The sequence below is a fragment of the Vidua macroura genome, chromosome 2 (genome assembly GCF_024509145.1).
Source record: "Vidua macroura isolate BioBank_ID:100142 chromosome 2, ASM2450914v1, whole genome shotgun sequence".
Taxonomy (NCBI): domain Eukaryota; kingdom Metazoa; phylum Chordata; class Aves; order Passeriformes; family Viduidae; genus Vidua; species Vidua macroura.
The window spans coordinates 101,677,019-101,693,098 of NC_071572.1; the positions used below are offsets into that span (position 1 = coordinate 101,677,019).

General features: G+C 39.9%; 1 protein-coding gene across 2 annotated transcripts in view; it reads left to right on the forward strand.

Annotated features, from left to right (window-relative positions):
- ENOX1 (ecto-NOX disulfide-thiol exchanger 1) overlaps nucleotides 1–16,080 on the forward strand; it is a 359,071-nt gene that overhangs the window by 304,665 nt on the left and 38,326 nt on the right. For both annotated transcript variants that reach the window (XM_053971584.1, XM_053971585.1), the window contains exon 12: nucleotides 10,498–10,682. In XM_053971584.1, the coding sequence (XP_053827559.1) occupies nucleotides 10,498–10,682 (185 nt within the window). The remainder of the gene's footprint in view (nucleotides 1–10,497; nucleotides 10,683–16,080) is intronic.

Below are 16,080 nucleotides of genomic sequence, written 5' to 3' on the forward strand. Positions count from 1 at the left end.
TGTTTACCTGTATACAATAATCCTTGAATATCCTAAGTGATTTATGTACCACGTGTACATGCATGCATACAATACCTTTGTGGAACATATGTAAGATTATATAACATATATATGAAACACTCAGCTTCATCAGCATCTCTTCTGCTAGGCAGAGTTCAAATGTCTGTACCCTCAGCTGCAAAGCACCAGTAGTACAAGCAGTGTTTTCCATTACTGGTGTGGGAGTCAGTCATCAATGCCAGGTGGTATCTCCCCAGTAACCAGCGCTTTTCTTATTTTCTTAATTCCTTCACCCTCGAGACTAAAAGTTCCTCTGCTCATTTTTAGTATTACATGAATACAATAATTTTTAAAATATTGATTAAAGGAAAAAGCCACTTCTGTGCTAGCATCTTTAAAGAACAGTATCTGTAAAAGTGTTGCAAGAGTCCTTTTTCTCAATTAGGAAAAGTAGTAGAATCTCTAAAAGAGATTTATTATTTCATTGGTCATATTTAACTGAGACAGCAGTTACTGGTAAAAACAAAGTGTCAGAAAAATTCACCTCATCACTAATATACACTAATATGAAGTTAAGTGGCTTTTTGTGAATTTCAAAAATATCTGAGAATTGCTACTATTTTTGATCAAAGTTATACTCCTACGTTTTACTATGATGGCTTTCTTCCTAACCATCTCAACTAAAGTCCACCCATCAGAGGTGTCTGTGCAGAGCCACATCTTCTCTTTCCTGTCTCCCTTTATACATATGCCAAGTCAGCTGGTATCAGTACATATCATGGCTGGTGGTAGAAGAAATGCAACCCAATATGCAGAGGAGGAAAGGGCCCTTTGCTTTAAAGAGGTGACCTGCAGAAACAGGTCTCAATGGCCCAGATTAACTAGGAACTGTCAAAATATCATTTAGAACCTATATAAGGTTCCTGTTCTCCAAAGAGATGCTGTCAAGTAAAATAAACCTAAAATGTGTCAGGCTTTGATACTATTGTAACAATGTGGTCTCTCCCAAATTCCAAATATTCTTTTCAGTAATGTGATGTGACATCTTTGTAGGAAAAGTCCAAAATGCTTAATGTTGCAATTTACCTGGGACAGATCTGTGTAACAGGGGACTAGAGAATGTACTGCAAAGTATGACTGAGGGAAGAGAGAAACATCTGGCCATGTCAGGCAAGTGGGAATTACAAATGAGCAAATAGATGGACTCATGCATTTAGAGCTGGAGATGAACTGAACAGAACAAGTGCAAAGGTAAAAAAGATGAGGGTAGAAAGAAAAGGGTAGGAAGATTGGCTAAAAGTGAAAAATTAGTCTTGGATCTTTGCAGCCCTTTGGAGAAAGTTGGATTACTGTTCAAGTGGGTTTTCTGCAACCACGAGGTCCAGATCAATTATCCCAAGCTGATCACGGGAGTCACTGATCACTAGTAAGATAATAATCTACATTTTTATTCCTCAGACTGGGTAAAACAGCTAGATTAAGTATTCTTGTTAGTGTTTTTAATTAAAACTCAGTTTGTGAGAGCATGATTAAAAAGGAAGAGCCAATACTGATCCACAGTCTAGAAAGTTTGGAACTTCCAGAAACTTAAACCAGAGGTTTTCAGGCCTCTCTAGGCCTTTAAATAAAATGTGAGATATCATGGGACTCATCGTAACACCACAGAAGCCGGCAGCACTGCTCTCTGGAGCATTCTTAGTCCTCTGCAGAGCCAACATTTGCCTATGACTTTTTGTTACTAGTCCCAGCTGGACAATAATAGGTCCTCCCTTTCCCTGCACCATCTCTGGTATTTGCAAAGAGATGTGCTTCATTACAGAAGAAATAATAAGCCTTCATAAATTACTGGAGAGCAGTGATATTGCTGATGTCTGCTAAGCAGGGAGAAATTCCGTAAATTGAGAAAAACCTCTTGTCAGAGAAACACTTTGTTTTCTCACACGTGAAGAGGTCTGTCCCGAATGGGATGGATAAAATTGCAATTAATAGACTCAGAATCATAGCACGGCTTGTGTTGGAAGGGGCCTTAAATGTTGTCTAGTTCCAACCTGGCCTTGAACACCGCCAGGGATGGGGCATCCACAGCTTCTCTGGGAAACCTGTGCCAGTGCCTCAATACCTTCGCAGTAAGGAATTTCTTCTTAATACCTAATCTAGACCTGCTCTCAGTTTGAAGCTATTCTTCCTTGTCCCCTCACTACATGCCCTTGTAAATAGTCATGCTCCTGCTTTCTTAGAGGCTCTCTTCATTTTTCTTTCTTGTCGGAACCCAAAGTGTCCCTCAGACACTCTTGGATGTTCCAGGCCCAGGTCAGAAGCATTTGAGACCCTGGCAGGCAGCCAGAAACCCCTGTGGCTTTGAATCTGATCCATGGAACAATTTACCAACCTTGCAGGGAGAACAAGAAATCACAAAAGTTTAGATATTATAGTAGAAGTAATCACAAAGTGAAAGGAAGAATCTTTGAGTGCTGTACAGGGGGGGTTTAGGCCTTGTACAGAGGGGTCTGAGTTTTGTACATGGGGATCAGAGGTTCTAAGATGGAGGGATTTGGGCGTGCCCTGTCCTCCTTCTTTCTCCTTCCTATCCTCCATGTTCTTGGTGATGTTGGCACTCACAGATTGGTTTAGAGTAGAAAGTCACCATTCAATATAGGTGATAGGCACTGGGGAAAAACTATAAACATTTAACACGTAATGTGTGATATAAAGGATGGCACCAGCCCCCTGGGCAGTCAGAGGGTGTCAGAGACAGTGTCAGTGTGTGTGTGTGTTTTTGTCTGACCTGATGAATGGACCGCAGCAGTTCAGGAAGAAAATCTTTTAGATAACATACAATAAACTACCTTGAGACCGGACTACTGAAGACTACTGAGTCTTTCTTTGAAGGCCCGGGTTGGAGGAGAAACTTTACCACCTCTCGGGGTCTCCCCAATCTGGCGGTGAGCCCCGTCTCTTTCTCTCCCTCCCTTCCTTCCTTCCTTCCTTCCTTCCTTCCTTCCGCAACTTCCGCAACTTCCGCAACTTCCGCAACTTCCGCAACTTCCTTCCGCAACTTCCGCAACTTCCTTCTGCAACTTCCTTCCTTCCGCAACTTCCTTCCGCAACTTCCTTCCGCAACTTCCTTCCACAACTTCCTTCCGCAACTTCCTTCCTTCCACAACTTCCTTCCTTCCACAACTTCCTTCCTTCCGCAACTTCCTTCCGCAACTTCCTTCCGCAACTTCCTTCCTTCCTTCCGCAACTTCCTTCCGCAACTTCCTTCCTTCCACAACTTCCTTCCTTCCACAACTTCCTTCCTTCCGCAACTTCCTTTTTAGCATCCTTCCATTTACTAATTGTTTGCCACCAAGTTTCATGTGAATAGGAAGCCTGAAAATAATTCTCATGATGATGCAGTTTGAACATCTGGTATCATCATGAATGTACCTGGTATAATGAGTGTCTCTGCATTGAACATAGGCTGCATGGTAAGGAAAGGACTTTGAAGCAACTGCACCTGAATTAAACAGGTTTCACAAAGAGTAAATCTCCCTCCCAGTATGCAGGGCCTAACTCCCACTAACATAAATGACAATAAACCCTTCTCATATAGGATAATTAATGCTCTTAGAGTTTAAATTTGCAGATACCAAATCATTCAAATGAAGTGTGCTTAGCACTTGAAAATAATGTGGAAATTTCTTCAGTGTTTGGTGGCATTATGTCTAAAGGGGGAAAGAAAAAAACTGTTCATAGCTCTGTTAGCTTGTAATTGCTCCAAATTATGTATTTTTATACCATGCAAATTTTGTTTCTAGAGTTTATTCATGATACTTAGCTAGTTATTTTCAAGCTGTAAGCAAAGTGTGTTTTTAAAATAAAAAACTCAAGTGACATAGTGTATTTTTGTAGGAATGAGGGAGAACTATGGAACAGGTATTTTTTAAAGAATGCATTATAGGAAGAAAGTTGCTTTTAACTGCTTATATCAGACATATTTCTATGCATTTGTCATTGACATCTGAGCACTATGATGCCTTAAGAGGCTACCTAGAAGAGAGGCTAGACAGTGTTAAAGGAATAAAATAGGTACTTATTAAAAGGATACACCTTAGGCAGTACAAGAGCCCAGCTGTCCTTCCACCCAAGGTGGATGCTGGGTCACGAATTTTCACACTTTTATAAGTTTTGGTCCAGTTACATATTGGGGTTAATTCTCCAATTGCAGCTTGAGGTTATGAAGTCCCATCCTCCCAGATTGCTCTCCTCAATTCGCTGTTGTTTACACTTTTTGGGCCTAAAGCTGCAATGGTGTCCTTGGTTCTCAGGCTGGAAAAGAATTGTTTTGTCTAACTAAACTGTGAAGAGAACTTGCTAACACTTTATATGTTCAGAGTTTTGTACTAATGCAGTACAGAACCTGGAAAATATGAAAGCTAAAACTTCAGGTATCACTACACTGGTGCTCAGGTATTTGGTAAGTGTCCATAAAGAAAAAGCAAGTGTCCTCTGGGAACTCAAGACTATGGAACAAAACTGCTTTAGATATTGGATGACTCGGGATTCTGATGTTGTGAAGTGGGCTCAAGAAGATGCCTGAAAGTGACCCAGGTGTACTTGTCAAGTCTTTTTCTTTTAGAAAGCTTCTTGTAGAATAGAGAGAGAAGGGTCAGCTTGGTGCTGGAGATGTTGGTTCTCACCTGTCGAACTTCTCTGTGTGTCCCTTCACCTCAGAGGTAATACAGCTTGCCATCTGCAATGAGGGCTGTGCCTTCCTTCCCACCACCTTGCACAACTCCTCCAAACCTGACCTTCCCACACATCCCAAAGTGTGGGGCTATCGACTGACACACACACCCCACCACTGAGTGATCATAATGGCATCCTCAGACTCTAGCACAAAATTAAATTTTCAGTGGGCTGGAGCACTAAGCACAGCCTTAGAAGGCAAAAATGAATGAAGGTCCAGTGGTCCTATCTAGTTATAATAGAATTACAGAATGGTTTAGACTGGAAAGTACCTTAATGATCCTCTAGTTACAATTTCCCTGCCATGAGCAAGGCTGCCATCCACTGTATCTCCTAAAACCATCCAAACTGTGCTTCTGCAAAGACTATCTTCTTTACTAATGACAAATGCCATTACTGTATAACTTACCCTGTTTTCAACAGCATCAAAACACAGTTCATGTCCTTCCAGATCCTCCAGAAACATTTTTCCTTGCTGATTTTCCCCTGCTTGTACTGCTTCACAGTTCACCTATTTGAAAAACTAGCAGGCTAGCTAGAGGCCAGGGATAACTTCTATTGTTTGTATTTATAGTTGTGAACTTTGTGTCCTTATTTTTCTCCAGTCACATTTGTTCAGTCCCTCAAGCTGAAAACTCTTTGAAGAAGTCGCTGTGTCTTGCACGATGGCTTTTTTGACATTGAAAATGCTCTGTAATGGGAGTGATGAAACAAATTACCATAATATCCATTATTTTGACATGTTTTGATGCTTCTCTTTTTGCTGTTATCAAAAGGAACATTATATCATTTAAACCCTCATTTTCAAGTCAGGAAATCAGGGTAATGGCTTAAGTAGAACTCAGATGGCAGGAAGGTTTGGGAGTAGGCTCTTCCTGTTTTCATTTGCCTCACAATATCAATACATCAGCTATGGTTCAAAAACCCGAAAAATTCTGCTGGTTAGACCAAAGTCTGGACAAACATCACAGAAGTTCTGAGTTTTATGATCTAGTTCTGTACAAATATAGAAGAATCTATTGGGAATATAAACTATAGAAGTTCTGCTAGGAGGATGTATGGAAAATCTTTGCTCTGAATTTTCAGGCAAGTTTTCTGTTATTGTTTTTAGTGTTTGTCATTTGTTTTTCAGATACTACTTTCAGATTTCTTCAGGCTCTCAATTGAGATAACCTACTGCTTATGCTTTTCAACTCAGTGTGTCGTCAGTATGCAAATTAGTAGACTGTCACTAACATTAACTGTAATGTTTTTAGGGCATCATCTAATGAGAAATCCACAATGTAGGTGTGTAGAAATGGTAGGAAATTTTGAATTCTTCCTAATGCCCTCAATAAATAAATGCATTTGGAGATGTGGGGTGTTAACTTTATTTCCTGGCCACTGTGACATGATATGGGTCATAAAAGATGACAATTACCCCATATCACCTGTGAGAACTTATTCATCTTTGGCTCCTGTGGGCACTGATATGTATTAGGTTAAATGCAGTCACTGAGTACCTGCTGAAAGTGAAAAGTACAAATCGGTGCTAGTCAGAAAGAAGACACTCTCCTAAATATCCAAGGTAGATGCCCTAGAAAAATAAATTGCTTGTTTCTTCTGAGACATCCATCAATGAATATGTCCTTAGATTTCAGTGGATTTCTAATCAGCCAGTCATTTCTTGTACTAAGAGGGTGTCTTTTTGATTTGGATCTAGTTTGGATCCACTAAATGGAGTCTATCAACAGCTGAGGCTGTTGCCAAATTGAATATAGCACTTCTGCCTCAGCACAAAGAAATCACACTAACCTCTTGGAGTCTTTGAAATATCAGTACAGAGGTTTCCCCCACGTATATAAGTCTAATCTTCCTTCAGCTGCTTCTCTGAGGCTGGCAGGTATCATTTTGCATCCCTCAGTGAAACTGCTGTAAAAAGAATATTGAGCTGTTTTCCAGCTGTGTTTGTTTAGGAAGGAATATTTTCTTTTATTTGCAGCACAGACAGCTATTTGGGATTGTTGTCGGTTTTCTTTTGAAGCGGATTCCTTGTATATAGTTCTTCTGTAAATGTTTTCAGCATTCACTGTCTTTTATCCAAAGATTTTTTTTTAGTGTGCCTCAGAGAGGGACTTTGTAGATGAGTATCTGAACTACGAAATGTAAAATTGCTTGAAATGAGATGAACAAAATATTTTTTTCAACTAAAACTACATTTATCAGCTTTGTCAATGAACTCTTAGCAAAAATTTATGCAAAATTTGAAAAAAATACTCTTTCAAATGAAGATTCTCTTTCCCCCAAAATTCTCCTCTATTTTTAATTTAATATTCAATCAAGTGCCTTTCTCCATATCCTATATAACAAATCACATATCATTATATATAATGATTGTAAATGAAATATAATTTAAAATAAATTATAGGATGTTTTTAGAACAGAATAGATGCTTTTTTCTTGGAATAAAAAGAGACATTGATATGACTTCAGAGTTATTTTAATCTTGGTGCTCTAAACCATAAATATCTTAAAATTATAGTTATGTTAGGTCAACACAAAGAATGTGTCTGATTTTGTTTAAAACAGTTACCCAATGTTGAATGAGCTAGACACCCTCAGGTCTGTCAGATGTCTTCCTTTGGTCTTATTCTCCTTTTCTGTTAACCATTCTGTCCATATATGTTAGGAACTAACCATTTGCAGCTTTAAATTAAATAGCAAAGTATATAACAATTAGTTAATGTCATATCATTTATGGAATCTTATCTATAATTAATTAATTTAAAAGTTTGTGGCCATTTAATACTCTGTTACATGGTTACTGTATGTGTTGCATCTTCCTTATTTAAGAATATATTTCTGCGTTGGTCCCTGTTGTTATTTGCTCTGCTATGAGTGGTTAGGATGATCACTCAAGTGTATAATAATGTTGATAAGGCTCTGTACACCTGAGGGAATCCTGCCTATCAGAAATGTATCTCTCCTGTATTCTTATTCTCTCATTTTAGGTAGTTTTGGATGTTTTCATTTTGTATTAAAATAGATTGCAGCCTTTGTCTTCTGGTGTGCAGAAAAGATCAGGGCACCAACCTCAGATAGAACTTCTTGGTAGCACTGCAATGTAATTATTGTTATACAGGTTCTAATATTACATATAATTTTTTAAGTAAGGAAATTATAGCATTCAGAGGTGCATCTTTGGTTTTGAACAGTAAAAACCTGCATTGCATTCCTAGAGGGTAAATGGACAGTTACCTTCATTGCTCCTATGTTTTGTGACTTGTTTCCTTGGGATTAGTTGTTTTTTAAACTCTAATAGGTTCATCACATAAAGGTTACTTGCTTTTGCAAGATGTTGTGGCCCTTTTCATCTCTCCTATTTTGCTGACCCTGTAGCAGACATCTCTTGCTGTCTGTAGCCCCACTTAAGAGCCTGAACTCACCTAGGAGTACGGAAAGGAGAAGAAGTTCTCCAATTAGGCTGTAGTGAGGCACAGAAAATAGTCAAGCAGCCTTTCAAGATAAGGCAGTCTGAACCTCAGCTCAATCTGGGTCAGAACCCACATTTCCATGGGGGAATACACAGGCCTCATGCCCCCACTTGTACAGCAGCTCTCAGAAGTTTTTTGAGAGCTGGAATAGATGATGAGCAGCAGATGAACTACTGCTCCCGAGCTGCTGTAGAAACTTGAGTACATCCCTGATGGTCTCTATTCCTGTTCTCAGGGAGCTGAAGGGTAGGCAGTTTCTGGCCAGAATTTAGTGTTACATTAAAAAAAACCAAAGACATAAATTTTGAGAGAGTCTAATTGGTAGAAGTAAGAGAGTACAAATGACAGAGAGACTTTTCACCAGAGTCTGTAGGGGAAATAGTTATAAACTGAAAGAGGGGAGGTTTAGATTGGACATAAGGAAGAAATATTTTAGAAAGAGGATGGTGAGACAATTGCACAAGTTGTACTAAATCATCTTTGGAGGTCCATTCCAACATAAACTATTTAATTTTGACTTGAGATTTTTTTTGGACTGAAGTTTCTGTTTTCTTGGCCTCTTATGTTTATTTTTTAATCCTTTCTTTTATTATAGCTTTTTGGCTCTTACAAAAATAGAAACTAAAAAAAGTACTTCATCCTTTTATTTGCCCATTGGACTCATCAGTGCAATTTCTTGAGGATAAATTTTGTCATGGAAGGATGATTACATGCTTTTCAGAACAATTTAATTTGATGTAACAATACTGTAACTCTTGCTAAATCTTGCAGAGATTTTGTAAAATATCCAAATTAAGCACAGTAACCAATCTGTGTATTTGAATAGTATCTGACTGTATACTTTATTTTGAATAATGCATTTGCACTAGTTTAAAATTAGTAACAAATATCTGAAATGAAGGTAGATTTGTCCTACCAAAAATAAACCATTTTTATTGCTAATGAAATATTGTGACATTCTACCTAATTGCTGGTATAATTTCACAAATGTGCTGAATCATGTTATCATGGGTAACAGGGGACTCTATATCTGTGGAAGGTCTAGTCAAGAGGTGCCTAGTATTAAATGGAGTTAATATGGAATTTCATATAATTTGGAATTTAACCATACTGCTGTTGTAGGTGGGCAAAAAAGAATTCTGTGATACCAAGCCTGAAATCATTTAATCTGGAATGTAAATCAGTTATGTGGTTTAGTTACCAAACGTTGATAGAACCGGCCATAGTAGATTGTTGTTTTTTAATTACAGCTGCTCTGTAATGTTGTTGTGTCACCAGGTTCCAAGAAAGAAAATAGCATGGTATGGCAGTTTGCTATGCCAAATGACCACTGCTCCTGCCAAATATAAATACTACTAGGAGTGGGTTCTTCTATAGGATGATAGCCACATCCCTAATTAATGAATGCCACCTTTCCCTCTATGTATTTACGTTCAGATAATTTATTTAAATAATGTTCCTACTACATGCTTTATAGCCTTCTGCCTTTTGCTACACAAATTTTAGCTTATATTGCAAACTGTGCAAGTCATTTGGCAAATGTAATTTCCATCCCTGCATACTAATCGATTTCTTCACAAACACCTGCTATCAGTTATGATAATAAAAATGCCATTCTAAATTGAAAAGGGGCCAAATGGAGCTTCCTAAGGAAATGACTTAAGTGTCTTTCAATGCCTTTAATGTAGTAATGTTCTTGTAGTGCCAACACTTTTTTCAGCATTTGCATTTTATATAATTTTTTTCTATTACATCATTTTTCTGTCTAAATGGTTCCTCATAACTGTTGCTGTGAAGTAGTTCATAGCAAGGCTGGAGAGAAATTTCTGTGTTTCCTCTCTCATGGGACTAAATCCAGCAACTCTACTTTGGGAAAACTCCTTAGCGCAGACTTGATTGGAACATCTGGCCACTGTGCAAGTATAAATACTAAATGGCTGTATCAGTTCCTATAACATCACTGGGAAAACATTGTAAAGTTGGTGAGTGCCTTGTCCTTGGAGTGCATGCCAGTTTCTTCCTAAAATATAAGGCTAAATTTAGCAGCCAGATTGCAAGTAGCATTTGAATTATCCAAGGTCACTTTATGGCTTCTTCCATCCCAGGAAATAACCTCCCAGCAACAATCCTTGCCAGAACCTAATCATTTTCAGCTCTGCTGGGTCTTGTCTCAGCTCTGAAGTATCTCACTGGCATTCAGCTGTATTGTCATCTCTCCAGACAATGTCCTCTGTATTATTTGAAAAGAAACAATCCATTTTACTGATTTTTTCACATTTTCATTTTCTCTTAGCTCTAGCCGCCCAAGCATATGCGCTGAAGGAAGAGAACGACAGTCTCCGATGGCAGCTGGATGCTTATAGGAATGAAGTGGAGCTCCTGAAGCAGGAGAAAGGACAGCTCTTTCGAACAGAAGAAAGCCTTACAAAGGACCAGCAGCTGCAGTTCCTACAGCAGACAATGCAAGGCATGCAGCAGGTATTGCTAAGGAGGAAAAGAACAGGTTTTCTATTTTAGGAAAGTGGTACCATGGGGATCTTCAAGACTATTCATTAAGGTTCTGATTTCATTTCAAAAAATCACAGGGACTTAGAAGGGGGAAAAGGGAGGAGGTTTTGGGGACATATTTAGGCATAGTCATTTTAGGAATTCATAAACTGCAAACCCATTGATCATTCAAGAAAACTCTTTATGCATTTGCTAGTTATGAGCAAATTGCTCTGTCCCTCTTCTCATTAATCCAACTGGCCCTGGTATTGCACAGAATTTTTTTTTTTTAATTGTCTAATGTATCATAATCAATGTTCTGTGGTGTTTTCATTTGCATTCATCTACATCTTTTTTTCTGCTATTGTTTGAGAATGACTGAGACATCAGCTTGTCCAGACTACCCTCCTTAACTTGCAAATTGTTAGCAGCATCAGTGCTATTTCCTGAGCTATTATCATTTATGCTGACCCATGGATGTAACCTTTTCATTCAGACAGTTTTTAAGTGGTTTAGTGCAGCAAAAAAAGCTTTTTTTCTGACACCAGTCAACGAGAAACTGCACTGTGTCCCTGCAGGGCAAAGGGGTGTCAGTTTATCATAATTATTATCCCTTATTTGTTAGTGTGCTCCTGACACTGTGCTGGGTGAGTCTTGGCAAGCACATCCAGACTGCTCCCACTGCGTTGTCTGACATGTCCACTGACACACGAGCAGCCCTCACCCAGCGTGCATGTGTGCAGCATCTTCCCTGCCCAGGCACTTGTGTTCAGCTGGTATGTGACAGAACACAAGGGCAGTGGCTCACCACAGCGCTGGGCTGTGCTCCCAGCTGGAGTGGAGCTTCTCAGCCTGGCACTGCAGAGGTTAATTTTGCTTCCTTCATCTCTAGCGTCACACACACTCCTCTGTCACCCCCAGTTATTAGATTCCAGAAGGGGACAAGTTATACCCAATTCCAGACTGTACTAAGCTGCTTTTGTATGGCAAAACCCAGGAGATACTGATTTACATATGAGCTGCCTTGTTGGGCTGGGAATGGCATGGCTGTCCTGGTGCCCATCGAATCCAGCAAGTCTGCAAACCCCAGCTAACACCCAATAACAGAGCACAGGGCAACCATACACACATATTGATATGAACACAAGCCCCTTTAAGCCTGCAGATTTTTAAAAATCAGGGTGATTTATTGTATGGTGGAATAATTCTGACCAAAATACTTTAAAAGTTGAAAATAAGTAATCGATAATTCAGGAAAGAAATCTTTCCCAGACTTCAGAATTAATTCATTACTCAGAAATACTTAAGGTTTCTGTATACTTCAGGCAAGATTGAGGTCTGTTCATGATCTTATCCTTATATAAATGGATACTTAAATATCACTGGTTTTAATAAATTTAACACCATATGTAAAGATTGTGCTGTATTTAATCCTGGTGCTAATTCTCCATTAAAATTAGTGAAAATGAGGCATAAAATACTACTAAATAAAAATTCTGGAGTCCTAGCACCCATTTGGCATTATTATCATTTTCTGTCTGGGGTCTGGATGAAGTATAATCAAGTCTGTAGAATATGAATAGATTTTTATTGAACTTCAAGCAAATGTTAATAATGCAAATCAATAGCACAGAGTTACTGACTTATCTCTCTGTTCAGCTGGCCACGGACACTGCAGTCCCTATTCCTCTGAGTGTTTCTGTGTTCATGACAGTTTTGCTGTGAGGTTCTCAATTTTTCTAGTTTGCCATCTCGGGGTCAGACCTACTTGCTCCCAATGGGATATAATTAGAGATGGCCCAAGGAGCTGAAGAAGACACTGCAGATAATCCAGTCTGACAATATGCTGAGGAGAGCAGCAACACAGAAGCACGGGAGGTGAAGTTCAGAATATTTGGTGGGAAATTATCAGTCAGTTAAGCAGCTGGATGGTGGTTTTGGATTTCAGTAATTAGCCACAGTCATGACATCCCATAACCTTTGTGATTTTCATAAAGTTAATGCATGAATATGTACAAATAAACCTTTGATTTAGGTAGACTCAGTTTTATCTCAGCTTGGTTTTGTAAATGTTGCGAGATGACGACCTTAGCTGAAATTCGTCAGTGTAGCAGGTGCTCAGCGTCTATGGAAATCAGTCTCACTATGAAATATTAAATATATATCCAGGACTTGAGTATAAATAATTTAACAAGAAGACCTGTATTCCCTTTTATCCTTTTGTATATATTAAAATTAATTTCAGACAAGGTAAACTGAATGCCACTGAATTCCTGAACCCTTCATATATGTCAGCATTTGAAAAACATATTTCTCCTTCTTCTTTTCCCCTCATTCTCCCCTACTCTTTCATACACTTCTTCTAACTCTGAAAACTAGAGAACAAGTGATTTGAGCTGCAGCCTGAAAAGCAGATTTATCTGAGAAAAATTGGATGCATTTTCAGAATCAAGACTTTTTTTGTAAACATATTTGGTGCCAAACAATAGCAAATAACACAACACCGATGTATTTTTAATGTACTTCTACCATCTGGATGTTTTTCGGGTTTCTTCCCTGTGTTTGCAGGACTGATGAAAAGAATGTTTATTTTCTCTTCCATCACTCTCACTAATCTAAAGTAGCATCAGGAAAATCACACAGATGTTTGCTTATGAACTGTACCTTATGGGCAGTAGTAGCAACCTCCTAATTTGCTGTGTCTGAAAAAAGAAAATCCTTTGGACTAATGACATTGAACTTATGGGGTTTTAGTCAACTTCCTCCATAAAACTGTGTCACAGTTTAATTTCATACCCACTGTGAGATCTCAAACAAATGGAAATAATGTATTGTATCCATGGTAACAAATGTGATACACTTTACCTGATTTTGAGATGGAAATTGAATTAACTTGTCACTGCTGCATAAGTGGTATTGCCTTCAATTTATTTCTATATGAGAACACACATACCAAGAAGATCACTTTTTGAATGGTTCTTTTTCCAGCAGTGTTTGGTATACTCTAAAAAAAGTCTGTGATCACAAGAAAGGATGTTTTAGTTGTAACTATTTTTGCAACACTTCACAGCACAGCTGTAAGAATTTTTTAAATCTTGCCTCTCTGTCTGAAATGTTTCATCAGATACATGACTATAGATAGTGCAGAAAATACCACCTAGTAGTGTTGCTTAATGGTTGAAATTATAAGCCTCAATTTTCAGTCAGTATATAATTTCTCCAAATTTTAACCATTTAGTTTTAGCATATTATATGTGGAATAGCAAGCAGAATTCTTTTGAAAAAAATCCTCAACAAAATCTTTCAGCCATTCCAAGAACAAAGCGTGTAAAATACACTTTTATTGCATATTGTCCATCAAATATAATTCTTGAAGAAATGCACTTGCCACCTTTATGCTTTGAAACAAAGGCTCATAATTTGACAACGAGTCTCTATTGAATTAATGATGTCATTTCCAGATCCTTTATACAATCTGTCTGAAACTGATAGTGTTAGCAAGCCTTTGAAAAAAATGTCAGTTTTCCACATAGGAGATGACACTCATTAGCATGCGTTCAAATAAAATTTAGATTTTTACTGGCCATCCAGGATTGTTCATGAACCACTTCCACAGCACAGCAATCAGTGCAATGTTTTAAGCCTCAAGTTAGTCCTGAGTCTACAGAGCACATGTCCTTTAGCATGACTCTAATTTAACAAGTTAGCTCTACCTTTTTTGTTAGGCTTAACTGGCCAAGGTATGGGGCCATGCTTGTGTGCGGCTCCGTTGTTTCTCCCGGCTCCGGGCAGCTCCGGCGCCTTTCGGCACCGCCTCCGTCCGGAGCTCGGGTTCGCTGCTTGCTCCCACGTACCGCTGCCGTGGCGCGCCGGTCAGGGCTTGCCGGGTTCTGTCGCCCAGGTGAGGGACGTCGGTAGAGAGCGAAGGAATGTCCAAATCACCCATGAGGGAAGCGGGAAGGTTTTAATGGCCATGGAGAGCTGCAGTGAGAGGTCACGACCTGTGCTTCCAGCGCCCGTGTGGGGGAAATGGCGATGGGGCCGGGGAGGTGTGGGATGATATGGAGATGGGACAGGGAGGGCGAGGGCCCTCCCGCCCAATGAGGGCAGGTGCCGTGGCGATGACATCGACCACAGCGACCAACGGGAACACGGCAGGGGCAGACACAGGGCTCCGGGGCGAATGGAGTCGCAGGAACGGGGTGACAGACACTGAATTCTCAGGAGTGGGCAGGGGAGTGGTTACAGGACTGGCGTGGGCTAGCTCCAATAGTAAGAGACCCGGAGCGGACCACCATGGTGGGGGAAACACGGGGGGTGCATGGGGGTACACAGAACTCGGCTAGTTAACACAGATCAGAACCCCTAATCTGAGCCCAAATCCAGGATGCAACACTTGTGTAGCTGTGCTGATTCCTGAACTGATACATTTGCCAATAGGCTGGTAATTTTGCATGGTGCTTCACTGCATCATGTAAATGTAGTACAATGTTCTTTCCTCTCATAACTCCCCAAGCATGATGGGCTGAATTTAGCTCCTGCAGGCAATGGTGTCATCCACAAATCCCCATTTAAACCGTCCTCCCATCTATGTTACGTCCAGGAAATGTATACAATTGCCTGCAGTTCTGCTATTGCACATGCTGGGGTGGGTCTGAGACAAATATTTAAGAGGCACCTCATTGCCCCCATCCCCTAAGGGGTCTGAATCACTGGTTGGGCTTGGGATCATACTCCTAACACACAGTGACAGCACAGGCTCCCCTTCGCTGGCAGAGGTGCGTTAAAGCTGAGCCACAGGGTTATTGCAGCAGCAGGGGATGCGCCGCTGTGCCTCTCTTAAAATTAGTGCTCAAGCTGGAAAGCCAGAACAAAGGGAACAGTCATGTGTGGTGGGTGCAGGGCTGGCATAAAGGCTGACACCCTGCTGTGAGTGCCACCAACTCAGCTCAGCATGTCTCAGCAGGAGACTGAACATAATCTGGCCTTGCTGATGACCCACACAGGTGTCACTCTGATGCAGTGTGATAAGAGTCCACTTTTGTCTTCTCTTCTTTTTCTCCCCGGATAATACCAATTTAATGTGAATTGCAATGCAGATTATGAGCCTGAACACTCAGAAGTCAGGAGCTGCCAGAAACTCTGCCTGTGCATTTTGCTTTGTATACCTCAGAGACCCTTCCCCATTTGGTGCCGCAGGCAGAGAGTACACAGTTAATCATCACCTGTTCAATACCTTCCTGTCCTTGCTTTTCAATATGCAGCTCAAGGTCTTTCTGCAAAGGCCACATTGCTCCTGACATTTCCTACCTACTGAGGACTTTCTTTTGCAGTTTACTAACGATTTAACGTGTAAAATAAATAGCACGTGCATCTGAGACTGATACAC